Genomic DNA, 14,001 nt, shown 5'->3' on the forward strand with positions numbered 1-14,001 from the left:
AGGAAATTGGATATTTGCTTCATACCATATATAAAATTTAACTCAGGGGCCGGTGAGATAATATAGTAGCCTACCCAGGTTTAATCCCTGTCACCCCATAAGGGTGCCCCGATTCCCACCAGGAGTGATTCCTGAATAGAAAGCCAGGAGTAAGCCCTATGTACTACCATGTGTGCCCCCAAAACAAAATGAAAAACTTAGAATTGATCAAAGTGGGTGGGGGATTGGAGAGATAGTATAGCGGGTAGGGAGATTGCCTTGCATGCAGTCGACCAGGATTTGATCCCCGGCTTCCCTGAGCCCTTCAAGACTGATCCCTGAGCTCAGAACAAAACAAATACAAGCATTGATTAAAGAGGGCTAGAGAGATAACTCAGAAGATGCATGCTTTACATGCAGGAGGTCCAGATTCAATCTCCATCACCACATGGTCCCTGAGCACCTCTAGGAGTGAGTGCTAATCACTGAGCCAGAAGTAGCCCCCGAGCATCACTGGGTGCATCCTACCCCTGAAAACCCTCAAACAACCCACCAAAAATTATCAAAGAACTAAGTAGAATTTTAAAACAAAACTCATAAAAGAAAACATAGATATGAGTGTTCATGATCCTACTTAGGCAATGGTTTCTTACACATGACACCATGGCACAAGCACCCAAAGAGAAAATAAATAAATTGGACATCATCATAACTAAGAACATTTGCTTCAGAAGAAGGACTGGAGCGATAGCACAGCAGGTAGGGCATTTGTTTTGCATGCAGCCAATCTGGGTTCGATTCCTCCGTCCCTCTCGGAGAGCCAGGCAAGCTACCAAGAGTATCCCTCCCACACAGCAGAGCCTGGCAAGCTATCCGTGGCGTGTTTGATATGCCAAAAACGGTAACAAGAAGTCTCACAATGGAGACGTTACCAGTGTCCGCTCAAGCAAATTGATGAACAACAGGATGACAGTGCTACAGTGCAGATAGTGCTTCAGAAGACACTACCAAGGCAGTGAAAAGATAGTCTGCAAAGTGGGAAAAAGTATTTGCAAATCTTATGTCTAATGAATGGGCTGGAGTGATAGCACAGCAGCTAGGGCATTTGCCTTGCATGCTGGCTGACCTGGGTTTGATTCTTCTGCCCCTCTCGGAGAGCCCAGCAAGCTACCAAGAGTATATTGCGCACACGGCAGAGCCTGGCAAGCTACCCATGGCATATTCGATATGCCAAAAACAGTAACAAGTCTCACAATGGAGACATTATTGGTGCCCACTCGAGCAAATCGATGAAGCAACGGGATGACAGTGATTATCAGTGATTATGTCTAATGAGTATCTAGTATCCAGAATACATAAACAATGCCTACAACTCAACCATAAAAAGACAAGCCACTCAATTTAGAAACAGGGAAATTACAGGTATGCAGGACTTGTGACTGAAATTTCCAGGCTCTCACGGAGTCAGAAATGGGCGACCACCCTCCATCTCTCCATGTTTCCGGTAGCCTAGCAGCCATGCCCAGGAACTGCCTCTGGCACAATATAATCTCATTAATGGCCATGATCCAGAGACTCAGAAATAAATCTCTTGGAAGAGAGCCCAGAATGATAAACCATAGAGATGCCTCCAGACTCTGCACCAGACTGTCTCATCCGGGGCAATCAAAGAATCAAAGGGTATGGGCGGGTGAGTTCCCCTCCCTACCCAGAGCCCCAGCAGCTGAAAACTTCCAGAATCAATCCTCTCCATTTTCCTAGCTGATCTCCACAGGCTTGGATGAGCCTCACCCTGAGTGAATCTGCTGAAGAACCCAGGTATGTGGGCCTTGTGACTGAAATCTCCAGACTCACATGGAGTCGGGAATGGGCGACCTCCCCCATCTCCCTGTGTTTCTGGAAGCCTGTCAGTCATGCACAGGAACTGTCTCTGGCACCAGACAAGCTCATTAACAGCCATGATCCAGAGACTTAGAAAATAAAGTTTTCGAAGAGAGCAACATAGAGCAATATGCCATATAGAGGTCTCTGGACCCCCAAATCACCATCCAGTTACAAAAAATTAAATTAACCTCAGCTGTATAACAGTATATTTAAAATTTGAGAATTCCTGGAGTGCACATCTGTACTTGTGTCCACATGACATCTCATTCTTATACAATGGCTTAATGCCTCCAGGGTGAAATACAACAATATTCACATACTTTGCTCTAAGGAACATTTTTTTTCTTTTTGGGTCACACCCATCGATGCACAGGGGTCACTCCTGGCTCTGCACTCAGGAATTAACCCTGATGGTGCTCAGGGGACCATATGGGATGCTGGGAATCGAACCTGGATCTGCCGCGTGCAAGGCTAACACCCTACCCGCAGTGCTATCGTTCCAGCCCCTCTAAGGAACTTTTTTGGGATAATTTTTAGTGAATTATTTATAACAAACAATACAAAATAAATTATTTAGGTCCTGCTTTGGGGACAGGGTTTGGGGCTTGGGATGGAAACATTCAAAATATGGTGTAATGGTGATGGGAATATTAAATGTAACAAATTATTGTGAACAAGTTTATAAAAATAAAATAAAATTTTAAAAATTTTAAAGAAAAATAGGGAAATATTTGGAACATGTATTTCCAGAGAACATTCAAAAGTGGTAATGATATACATGAAGACACATGTAATATCATTAATAATTAGGAAATCGCAAATCAAAACCATAATGTTTAAACACACTAGAATTGCAACAGACTGGAATGATAACACAGCAGGTAGGGCATTTGCCTTGCATGCGGCCGGCCTGGGTTTGATTCCTCCATCCCTCTCGGAGAGCTTGACAAGCTACCGAGAGTATCCTGCCTGCACGACAGAGCCTGGCATATTCTATATGCCCAAAACAATAACAACAAGTCTCACAATGGAGATGTTACTGGTGCCCGCTCTAGCAAATTAATGAACAACAGGACAACAGTGCTACAGTGCAGTGCTACATAATTGCAACAATCAAAAGGAAGTACATGCGTAAGTGTGGATGAAAATGGGAAGAACATTGCTGATGGGAATGTAGAACTGTGTGTTAGGACTTCAAAAACCACTTATCATCCGTATATATGGTTCAGGTCCTGGTTAATCTTTTCACTTCCTGTGTCATCTCTACCACTTACACACAACACAGTTGAGCACAGTGCCTAATTATAGGCATAGCAACTTGTATCTATATCTTGAATGAATGTTCATTCATGTTTAGCATTGTCATAGTAAATGACTCTCACCAGAAAATTAAATTCTCTTGATCCTGTTCCGTTTGCCCTGTTAACTAAGCCTTCTCTGGAACCATTTATTTGTTTCCATAGTGATGAATTCACACTCAACTTTTCTTTTTGCTTTCTGGTTTTGAGTCACACCTAGTTGTGCTCAGGACTTACTCCTGACCCTGTGCTCAGGGATTACTCGTGGCAGATTCCGGGAGCCTGGCAGGGATTGAACCCAGGTCAGCCGCACACAAGGCAACCCTCCTACCAGCTGTACTGTTGTTCCAGCCCACAGTAAGCGTTTCAGTTCTTGAAATTTTACATCTCTTCAGTGCCTCCATTCGACTTCCAGGCCCCTTTTCTAAGATCCATGAGACTTCCTTGTGACTCTGGCAACCAAAGTCTAACACCTGGGCCACAGTTGGCTTGAGATAGTTCCTGCATTCTGCACGACATCTTTGCTGATTGATCAGTGCCTGTTCTATACAGGTATTTAAGTGTTATTGTAGATAAGGGAAAACTCCGTTTGGCAATTTGCCCTTTCGACTTTCCAGGTATTGTAATGCTCAAACATTTCCTTGTGGCTGTGCTGAGTTTGGTAACTGCTGGAACTGACTATTCAGTCACGTTACCTGACAGTAACCAGGCCATGAATTTTCCTGTGTGTGTTTAACTGTGTAAAGGGATTACATAGTGTACGATGCTACTTGCTAAACACTCCTTTCCTCTCTCACAAACTTCCCTCACATTCTCTCTGTCTTCCAAGTTTTTACTTCCACATGACTCCTTCTGTCCTAGCAATAGATCTTTTCTCAGGCTCCTCTTCCTTCAACTCAGCTTCCCATTAACACCACAATCTTCTGGAATATTGGAAACTCAGGGGCAGTACAGAATCTGAGAAAAGCCAATATTTGCTTTTATCCTGGGGATAGCTAAGAGCTTTTTATCAATATATACTTCCCTCATCGTATCTTTTTTGTCTTTATGTATCTGCAATCTTACTTATTTTAGATTATTATTAATTCATCCTACCAACAAATGTTTAATGATCATCAATGAAAAAAGAAGGATTGATGCCTGAGAATAGAATAAAAGGAATAGGTCCAATTCCCAGGAAGAAATACCAATCAAGTGACCCTCTTGGGACTTTACCTGGAGTGAAAAGAGCCATGGCGAGGGTCCCAACAATTATGAAAACCTGGATTAGAGGGGTCAAATCTGTCACCTTCCAGACTGGAGAATAAGTTTGGGCCTGGGTGTGGACGATGAAGCTCTTCGAAGGGGTGAATAGTGGAAAGAGTCTTATAAAAGCCCCGGGATTCAAGGTGAACAGTGTGGAACAGAGTGGTGTGGGAATACTAGAGGTAAAGTTTTCATGTTCCTGTGTGCAGAGATGATGGGTTTGGCTATTCTAAAGCACCGCACACACCAGAACTGTACCCTGGGGCTAGGAACCAAGTTGGCAGGAGCAAAATTCTCTCTGCCCGTTGGTTTGCCTTCTCGTTAGCTAACAGGCACTGATGGATGAACTGCATAGGACAAGGAGAGGGCAGAGCTGTGAGGTTGGAAGGAGAGAGCTTGGTATTTCCCCCCCACACCACCACCCCCAAAACCCTAATAGCCCCACCTGAAAGAGCAGAAAAGACTTGCCTTCGAAGTATAATTCTTTCCCTGTTGGCTGGTCAATACCACGCTCTCTCAGACTTCCATAACTGAGAAGACCACACACGCGGTGGGTGATGGGAGGAAAGCCAGTAATTACCAATGAGGTGTAGGCTTTTCATGTTATTTTTTTGAGATGAAGTTTTTTTCATGGCCAACTGCATTAGGACAGCGTTATTATGTGAATTCACCGGTGCTTCACACTCAGTATCTGACATTTTCTTGTTTCTGGGACTGTGGAGGGCAAAAACCATTTTATATTAACCAGTTTTGCTTTTCATTTATAGCAACATCTTGAGATAGATGCAAAAGCTAACTGACTGGTTTCAGAATGGGAGAGTGGTTGGACTGGGACCAAAGGTGGCTCTTTTGAATACATAGACCTGTGTATTTTGAAACTTGTGGTATCCATTACCTAATAAAAATACCAAATTTCAAAAGCAGCAGCTTCATTTCTATAACCTTTAACTTCCTAACCAAATTTTTATGTTATTCATTCCTCTTCAAAAATCCCGTGTTTTTATTTCTGTAGGGTGAGCTGAAAGTACTTGGAAAGCAAGGGGCCACATTGCTGTCATGTATTCAAGAACCAGCCACCAAAAATCCCATCAGCAAACTCAACCCCAGTGAACTGGAGAATGTAGCTACCATGGAAAGGTGAGTGGAAGAGGGTGTAATCTACTTTTTCTGAAGCAAATATGCCAACTGAAGTTATCTGAAACAACCAATAATAGATTGGAAGAGCTTTTGCATGTTGGTAGGGCCAAGAAAGAATAATATAGGATCAGAAAGACAGTATAGCGTTTAAAACACCTTCCTTGCCTGTGGCTGACCAGGTTAGATCTCTGGTACCCTCTGTGGTCCTTCTAGCACTGTCAGAAATCCCTCCTTTGTGATTCAAAAAGAAAGAGGGTAAGAGAGAAAGGAAGAAAAGGGAAAGAAAAAGGAAAAAAATTAAAAAGACATCTGAAACCCCAAAGAAAGATACTGACCACCTAGCATCAGTTTACAGAGAAGTTTTCATGAGGCTGGCCTTCCTTTCCCTTTCAGAATGCTGTCACTCTGATTTCAAGGAAGATAAGCATTTTTATTGAGCTTCATTTCCAAATAACTTTTGGGACCAAAGAGATAGTACAGGTGCTAAGGCTCTTGCCTTGCATGTGGCCATCCCTGGTTCAGTCCCCAGTGCAATGTGGTTCCCTGAGCGTGGCCTAGCGCAGAGCCCCCAAACCCTGCCCCCACTCTCAAAAGAAAATAAAGAACAATTTAGCTGGGCACAGGGAGATGTTCCCCACCATCTCAGGCAGAAAGCAAAAGAGCAGAAGCAAGGTTTCCTGGAGCATGTTTGGAAGTAGCTGTATGGAACTGAAGTTTCTGTTAGTATTGAGGGTGTCTGACTGAAGACCAAAAGTTTGCAGACTAGCGGAACCCTGAAAAAGTCATAGATGACAGGCTTTCCAAAGAAGATGATCACAATTAATAGATTTGGAAACAGATGTCACCTACCTGTGCAGTTTCTTGTGCAGACCAACGCTAACCATGCTGTCACTATCTCATTCTTTCTTTATAGGTTGTTAGTACAGTTGGATGAAACCGACAAAGCCTTTAGTCAGTTTTGGTTCGAGCATCACCTGAAGCTAAACCAGTGCCTACAACTACAGCACTTTGAGCACAATTTTTGTGAGGTGTTATTTTCTTATTAAATAGAACTTTAAAAATTACATATAGTTTAGTGACCTCTGGCCGCTTTCCTTCTTTCCCGTTAGCCCTCCCTTTTGTTTATCCCTGTTTCCTCATGGATACCCTCATGAGGATCACTTTTTTTTAGTGTATTATTTTTTTTTTATTAGTGAATCACCATGAGGGTACAGTTACAGATTTATACATTTTTGTGCTTGTGTTTCCGTCATGCAATGTTCAAGAACCCATCCTCCACCAGTGCCCATTCTCCACTACCGATGAACCCAGTATCCCTTCCTCCCCTCAATCCCACCCACCCCCCACACCACCCCACCTCTGTGGCAGAATATTCTCTTTTGTTCTCTTTCTCCTTTTTTGGGTGTTGTGGTTTGCAGTAGGGTTATTGAGTGGCCATCGTGTTCAATCTATAGTCTACTTTCAGCATGTATCTCCCTTCCCAAGTGGGTCCTCCCACCACATTTTACTTGGTGTTCCCTTCTCTATCTGAGCTACCTTTTCCCCCCAGCATGGGAGGCCGGCTTCCAAGGAGGCTCTCATGTTTATCCGTGTTCTTTAGAATTCCATTTTCTTGTCATATGTGTATGTGTGTGGCAGTTTCTACTTCCTTTTGATAATCTGTTGTATATTGCTTTAATAGTTCATTTCTGTGTATCAGCACCACCCTCCCCCCAGACCATGATCCTGGCTTAATCTAAAAGCTTGCGTAAAAAGGTGTCCGCATAGACACACATACGTCGTGAATCTTCTTTTGATGTTTGAGTTTTCTTAGCTTATTGTAAAACCTCTCCTTCCAGTTAGGTGCTCCTTTGGCTAAATTTCCCGGTGGTTCTAACGTGTCTTCCAGGTGAAGCTTGTCCTGAACAATTTGTTGACGGAACAGGCCGAGTTTACAGACATCGGGGACAGTGTGATGCGCGTGCAGCAGCTTCTGAAAGAACACAGAACCCTGGAGGGAAGAGGCCAGGTTGGTGGGTTTTGTCTTTTATTTTCCTTTTCGTTTCCTCGTTTCTTAATCGACGGGGGAGGAAGTTGCTGCAGACGGTGACAAGGATCATGGTTGACAAGCTGCCGCAAGGCACAGGAATGCCCTGGTTTCTGCCCTTTCCCTCACCCCACTCTCACCCAGCGTTCCCATGGTGACCTGGGCATCAACACGCTTCAGCAGCGGCCGCGGCAGCTCCACCAAGCCGCGGGAAGCGGGGCGGGGCTCTCGCTCACCAGCCTGGGGCGCCCCCGGAGCTGTGGGCGTTTTTGCAAGCTGGACGGAACTTTGGAAGGGGAAACCCGAGAAACGTGACCCCACTCACCAACCAGGCGGGGGAAAGGGGTTTGTTCCACACTCATTCTCTTGCTTTCTCCTTTTCTCCTGCGCCCCAACACTCGTGACTCTCAGACACCTCAAGGAGCTGGTGTCTCACAGTTCCGCTGTGTCGCTAGAAAACTTTGTGTTTTGATGTTTTCTCATCATTTGCTCGTGTGTTCTCACAACTTCCTCCAGAAACTGGCTCCCCACACTGCGCCGAGTTCAGCATGAGGGACTGATTCTGTCTAGTTCAAGTCCTTACAAATCTCAGCTGTTGCTAAGAAAGGAGAGTTATCTCTTTGCAGAGAAGTTCCTTCCTCCTAACCTTTAGTTAGATTCTATTTCTGTCTCTTGGAGACGCAATCCTGCGTGTCTGGCACTTCCTGTACCAGCTGGTCTAGAGGCATGTCTCTAGCAGGGGAACCTTGCAGCACTGGGGGTTGGTTGGCTTCTCCCGTTGGGAGCCTGAGTGGAGGGCGTTGGCAAGAGATGCGATGCTTAGCCCTGTCCCCGGGAGGAGAACCTGCACTTAAGACAGATCCAGGTGATTGTCAGGCACTGGTTGTTGTGGAAGACAGATTGTCAGAGGTCGGGACTGTGGATTCAGAGCTGAAGGTGTATGAACATGTATGAACGCATGTATGAACACACGTATGATGCAGCCAGCTTCCCAGTATCACCTTGTGCATTCAGACCCACTCAGAAACTCCTGCCTTCCCTGCCAGTGGTTTTTCTCTTATGAAGATCTTTTGACGGGTAAAACACTTGTCTGCTGAGGGAACATGTCAGCAGAAACATTTATTTACCAAACAACAGAAATGCTGAATTCCATGTGTCAGATGACCATATCTCTCAGATTCTGTATGAAAATCCCCATCGGTGTCATACCACACCCTTTCCCAGATACCTTATTATTCATGGAGATATTATGTGTTTCTCATGTAGACACATTAATGTATTATGAAAAATATATATCTTCATACCCAGTTCTTTCATGAGGATTTATACACAGACGAGTACTACTAGGAGTTCATTCATCCCTAGGTCCCTTAGCCCAGGTTCCCCAGATATGGGGGCAAACCAGACTTCTGCTCTCCCTGAGCTTACATTCTCCTGGGGAGAGATGGATTGGGAAAAAGGAGTTCGACAGAGACACAGAAGGTGAAGAGAATAGCAGGATGTAGTAGACAGTGTCCAAAGGGGCTACTTTAGGTGGGATGGTCAGGAAAACTCCTCTGAGAAGAGGTCTTCAGTCAATAATCTGTAGGGCTCTTCAAAGACTTGGGATAGCAAACAAGGTAGAGATGCTGCAAGTGCAAAGGTCCTGAGGTAGAAATGGTAGAAATGGGCTTGTGAATTCAAGGACTGTGGCAGAAACATTGTGAGGTGGGAAGGGAGAATGTGGTCGCAGCAAAGACTGGATTTTATTCTCAGTGAAATGGGAAGCCTAGGGGGCATTTTAAATAGTTGGGATGAATCTGTAGGACTTCGTCCATTTTCTCTCTGCTGACGACCTCCTTCACCTGACAATCCTTGGCACATGCCTTAAGGACTACAGGATGCGCCTACTAAGGACCACTGATTACTGAGCAAGTTCTGTAGACATGCCCCGGGACTGCTGTGAAACTCTGACTCATCTGTCACATGCAAGGTTCCTGAACCACCTGGAACCATCCACTGCAGGTGAACCATAAAGTCCCAGAGTGTTGATTTTACCCATCTGATGCCTTACTGACCTCTGTTTTCTTAAAAACATGCGTAGGCCTCTCCTCGGCCTTTGGTTGAACCAAATAGATCTATTTAGCCTAATCAGAACAAGGCTTTGTTCAGCTTTCAAAGAGTTATTGCTTGTTCATAGGAGGTTTTGGTTAGTCTTTCCATTAGTCCAATAAGGTTTTTTTTTTTTTTTTTTTTTTTTTTTTTTTTTTTTTTTGCTTTTTGGGTCACACCCGGCGATGCACAGGGGTTACTCCTGGCTTTGTACTCAGGAATTACTCCTGGCGGTGCTCAGGGGACCATATGGGATGCTGGGATTCGAACCCGGGTCGGCCGCGTGCAAGGCAAACACCCTACCCGCTATGCTATCGCTCCAGCCCCTCCAATAAGGTTTTTATAGGAATAAGTTGTTTGTCAAAATTCCCCAAAGCCTGCATGGAATTTATCCTTCTCTCAGCAACCATGGCTCAACTTCCCTCTTTATATAGCCACATGCTGTATTTCTGGGCTGTTGCCAACTCTCTTAATCCGCGGACTGATGCTATCCTCCTGGGTAACCTCCGAGCAGCCCCACTAGCCACACTCTGGTCACATGCTTTGTAAGTCTGTTATTTTATCTTGTTCTGGGTTTCAGGGTTGCAAAATCTTTTGAATGCTCATTTCTGATACTGAGAAACAGTGTTTCCACCCACACCCACACCCCCATTCTTCTTTAAAATTCTTTAAAAGCAGAATTTGCTTGAGGGTTTTGCCTGGGAGGCATATGGGGCCTTTGGTGATGGGCCAGCCCAGAGGAAACCAGAATAGGGCCCGAGGAACCAAACCCATTTTAGCCTGGAGCTCCGTCTACAAGCCCAGGGTTTATACTTACTCTTCCCAGAAGGCATGGACCCAGATTATTAACCTCCCAGGGACTTAAGCTAGCTGAAGGAGAACTTTTTATTTCTTTATTTAGGCTTTCTGGGTCACACCCGGCAATGCTCAGGGGTTACTCCCAGCTCTGCACTCAGAAATTATTCCTGGCAGTGCTTGGGGGAACTATATAAGGATGCCAGGGATCGAACCAGGGTCGGCTGCATGCAAGGCAAAAACCCTACACACTGTACTATCGCTCCGGCCCCAGGAGCACTTTTTATTTAATGGAAAATTTCAAATGCCTGCAAAAGTCACGAAGGCTCCTTTGCTGTTGCTGATTGTCGATGCTCCTTAACTTTCTGCCTTTCTTGGTTTATCTGACCCACTTTCCCCTCCTAGGTTGTTATCTGGGGTCCTTTAGGGGTTTCCCAATATAGCAGCATGATTCTTTCTCACCATTTTCTCCCACTGCAGAAGCCTTCACTTACCTTTCACTTGTCTTTGCAGCTGTGTCCTTTGAGATAGAGGGCTGGGGCGGGGGCGGGGTGTGTTTGCTAAACTGTGCTTATGATGATAAAGAGTTCCGAATTACATGTTATAACTTGACGATCCAGCCATCTGGAATTTTCAGCATCCGAAAGATGTGAAACAGGCGTGTAATCAGAGCGCCAGGCTCCTGCCATTTCTTTCTCACTTTAGAGGTCTTATCTTGAGCAGGGGTCGCTTAGACTGAAAATTAAGTTGTGGCTCGCTGATTCAATAGTGGAGTTCTTCACGGGGGCTGCAGGTTTTAACAGTAGGACTTGAGCAGCCCCCGTTCCCAGCCTCTGGAAGGCCACTGGGGCTGGAAGGGGACAAGACTGTGGAAGTAAACAGATGGAGTCAGATCTCGGTCCCAGATGCTGACTCCATGACCTCAGCCCAGCCTTTCAAGTCTAGGTCTTCCTGGGCATGTCCAGTCTGTGAGGCTGACTGCCTCGCAACGTCTCTCTGGCTGAAACAAAGTAGAGGTGTAGATAAGTGTTCCAGGAATGCCGGGAGCACTGCCGGTCTGATCTTCAGGTCTCCTATGATCCATTGGCTTCAGGAGAGCCTCGAAGAGCCATTCTTGCTGGCTCCCAGGTGGAATCTATGCTGCCTGTTCCCAAGGCCCATGTGGCTCTACACCTCCCCTCGTTCTCTCATAGCCAACCCGTCTCAAATGTGTCAGAACCGCTTCTGAGGGGGAAGATGGTGCTCGCCAATGAAGTGCAAGCTGTGAATGCCCCAGGGCCTGTGGAGCTTGCCCTCTAGTCAAGTCTAGAGCTCATGACTAGACATGACATGACATGAGCATGTGCTCATGAAGAATTGGGCATTGGGCTGAAGTGTGTGTGTGTGTCTGTATGTATGAGTGTGTGTATGTGTGTGTGTGTCTGTGTGGTATGTGTGTTTCTGTGTATGTTTGTCTATGTATATGTGTATGTCTGTTGTCTGTGTGTGTCTGTGTGTGGTATGTGTGTGTCTGTATGGTGTTTATCTATGTGTGTCTGTGTCTGTGTGTATGTCTGTGTGTCTGTCTGTGTATGTATGGTGTGTATGTGTCTGTGTCTGTGTGTGTGTCTGTGTGTCTGTCTGTGTATATGTGTGTGTCTGTGTATGTCTGTGTGTTTGTGTGTGTGTGTGCGTGTGTGTGTGTGTGTGTGTGTGTGTATTTCCTTCGGCTGGAGAGCTAATGCAGTGGCTAAGCTGTTTGCCTTGCTGTGGCTGATCCTAGTCTGATCCTTGGCTGAGCACTGCCAGGAGAGATCCCTGAGCACAGAGCCAGGAGTGATCCCTCGCACAGCTGGGTGTGACTCAAAAACCAAAAAGAAAACAAAAGAAGAGTCTGAAGGGTGTGCTCCCCAGGTCCCAGTGAATGCTGGCTGCCGGGTGGGGACAGTGTCCATTGTTAAGAGCAGAGCCAGCTGGCATCACCTCGAGCTGTGGGTTGCCAGACACGCTGCTCCAGCATCTCCGTGATACCCTGAGCGCCGGGCTCATGGGGTGGCAGGAAGGTGGCAATATGCTTCATTTCTGCCCACGCCCAGGTCAGTGATGACTCACACCACTGCAGCTTGCTGCGCCTTCCAGCCCATTGTTTTAATTCATTCATTATTCATTCATTCATTATATTCATCAAATATTCACGCAGTGCCCCCTAAGTGTTCTAGGGAGCTTAGAATACTGGTGGGAATAGATGAAGAAGGGGGGAAGCAGATGGTAAACAAGGCTACTCGGGGAGGTAAGTGCGGCTTGGAAATGAAGACTAAGTAAGGGAGAGGATGTGGCAAGGAGCCTTTGTCGGTCCAGCAGACACTAAGGACAGAAGGCAGGAAGTAGCTTGGTTGCCCACCTTACCTAAGGTGCATCTACCGCCGCGGATCCACAGCTAATCTCCCTACTTTGCTCTTCTGGGACTTTCTTAACACTGCAGCTCGCCGCTAGAGCAATTGTTTTTAAAGTATGAAAGAGACGGGGCCAAGGAAGTGGCTCAGCTGAGACTAGTTACCTCCTTTAGCCAATGCCCTGGGTTCGATTCCCAGCACTGCCCCCCCTCCCCTAAAAAAGAAGTGCTTTTTAATTTTCAATGTGAATGAGATTCTCTCCTCCACCTTTCCAGAGCTTCCAAGGAGAGTAACAGGAGGAAAAGCTCAAGTGCTCACAAGAGCAGCCAGGCCATGCCTGCCCCGTCTCCCTTCCTTCCTCTCTGATCTTATCTCCTGCTCCTTTTCTGCTTATGATTCTGTTCAGGCCTCAGTCCCCATCTGCTGCTGTCCAGACATGTCAAACAACTCAACTCTTGTTCAGATATTGCCTGCTTGTCCCTCACATCAGGTCTTGGCTCACTCAAAGATTGGCCAGCTGACTCAGAGTACTCCGCATGTCTGTGTGTGTCTGCTTGCATGCTTGGGCACAGTGAGCCACTCACATGTGGGAATTGGGGAACCCCCTGACATTCGGAGAAGCTAAGTGGTACCCTTGTAAGTAGACCTTTTTAAAGTATAGATGAAGTGCCATTTAATTTTATAATATTATAGAGGTTTTAGGTGTACAGAATAATAATTCAACATCTTATAGGCTTACCTTATGGTCACCTTCAAAAGTTCCGTTTCTAAGGGGCTAGAGAGGGTAGGACATTCGCCTTGTACATGGCCAACCTGGGTTTGATCCCTGATATTCCATTTGGTCCCCTGAGCACTGCCAGGAGTAATTCCTGAGTGCTCCCTGAGCATTTCTAGGTGTGGCTAAAAAAAAAGAAAGTTCAGTTTCCATCCCTTGGCCTTACCCTGGATCCACCTTCCCTTTTAGAAGCCACAATTTTACTTTTTGAGTCCAAGAGTTTGTTTTGCTCTCTTGTTTCTTTATCTTCACCTGTGAGTGAAAGCATGTGGTATTTGTTCTTATGACTTGTTTTACTTCCCTCTTGGAGAGCCCGGCAAGCTACCGAGAGTATCCTGCCCTCGCGGCAGAGCCTGGCAAGCTACCCGTGGTGTATTCGATATGCCAAAAACAGTAACA

At 45.7% G+C, this 14,001-nt stretch overlaps 1 protein-coding gene across 3 annotated transcripts in view; it reads left to right on the forward strand.

Annotated features, from left to right (window-relative positions):
• The window catches only part of MCF2L2 (MCF.2 cell line derived transforming sequence-like 2), a 263,863-nt gene that overhangs the window by 128,989 nt on the left and 120,873 nt on the right, over positions 1 to 14,001 (forward strand). For all 3 annotated transcript variants that reach the window (XM_055124229.1, XM_055124227.1, XM_055124228.1), the window contains exons 8-10: positions 5,419 to 5,543; positions 6,457 to 6,571; positions 7,432 to 7,551. In XM_055124229.1, coding sequence (XP_054980204.1) covers positions 5,419 to 5,543; positions 6,457 to 6,571; positions 7,432 to 7,551 — 360 coding nt within the window. The remainder of the gene's footprint in view (positions 1 to 5,418; positions 5,544 to 6,456; positions 6,572 to 7,431; positions 7,552 to 14,001) is intronic.

The sequence above is a fragment of the Sorex araneus genome, chromosome 2, assembly GCF_027595985.1.
Source record: "Sorex araneus isolate mSorAra2 chromosome 2, mSorAra2.pri, whole genome shotgun sequence".
Lineage (NCBI taxonomy): Eukaryota > Metazoa > Chordata > Mammalia > Eulipotyphla > Soricidae > Sorex > Sorex araneus.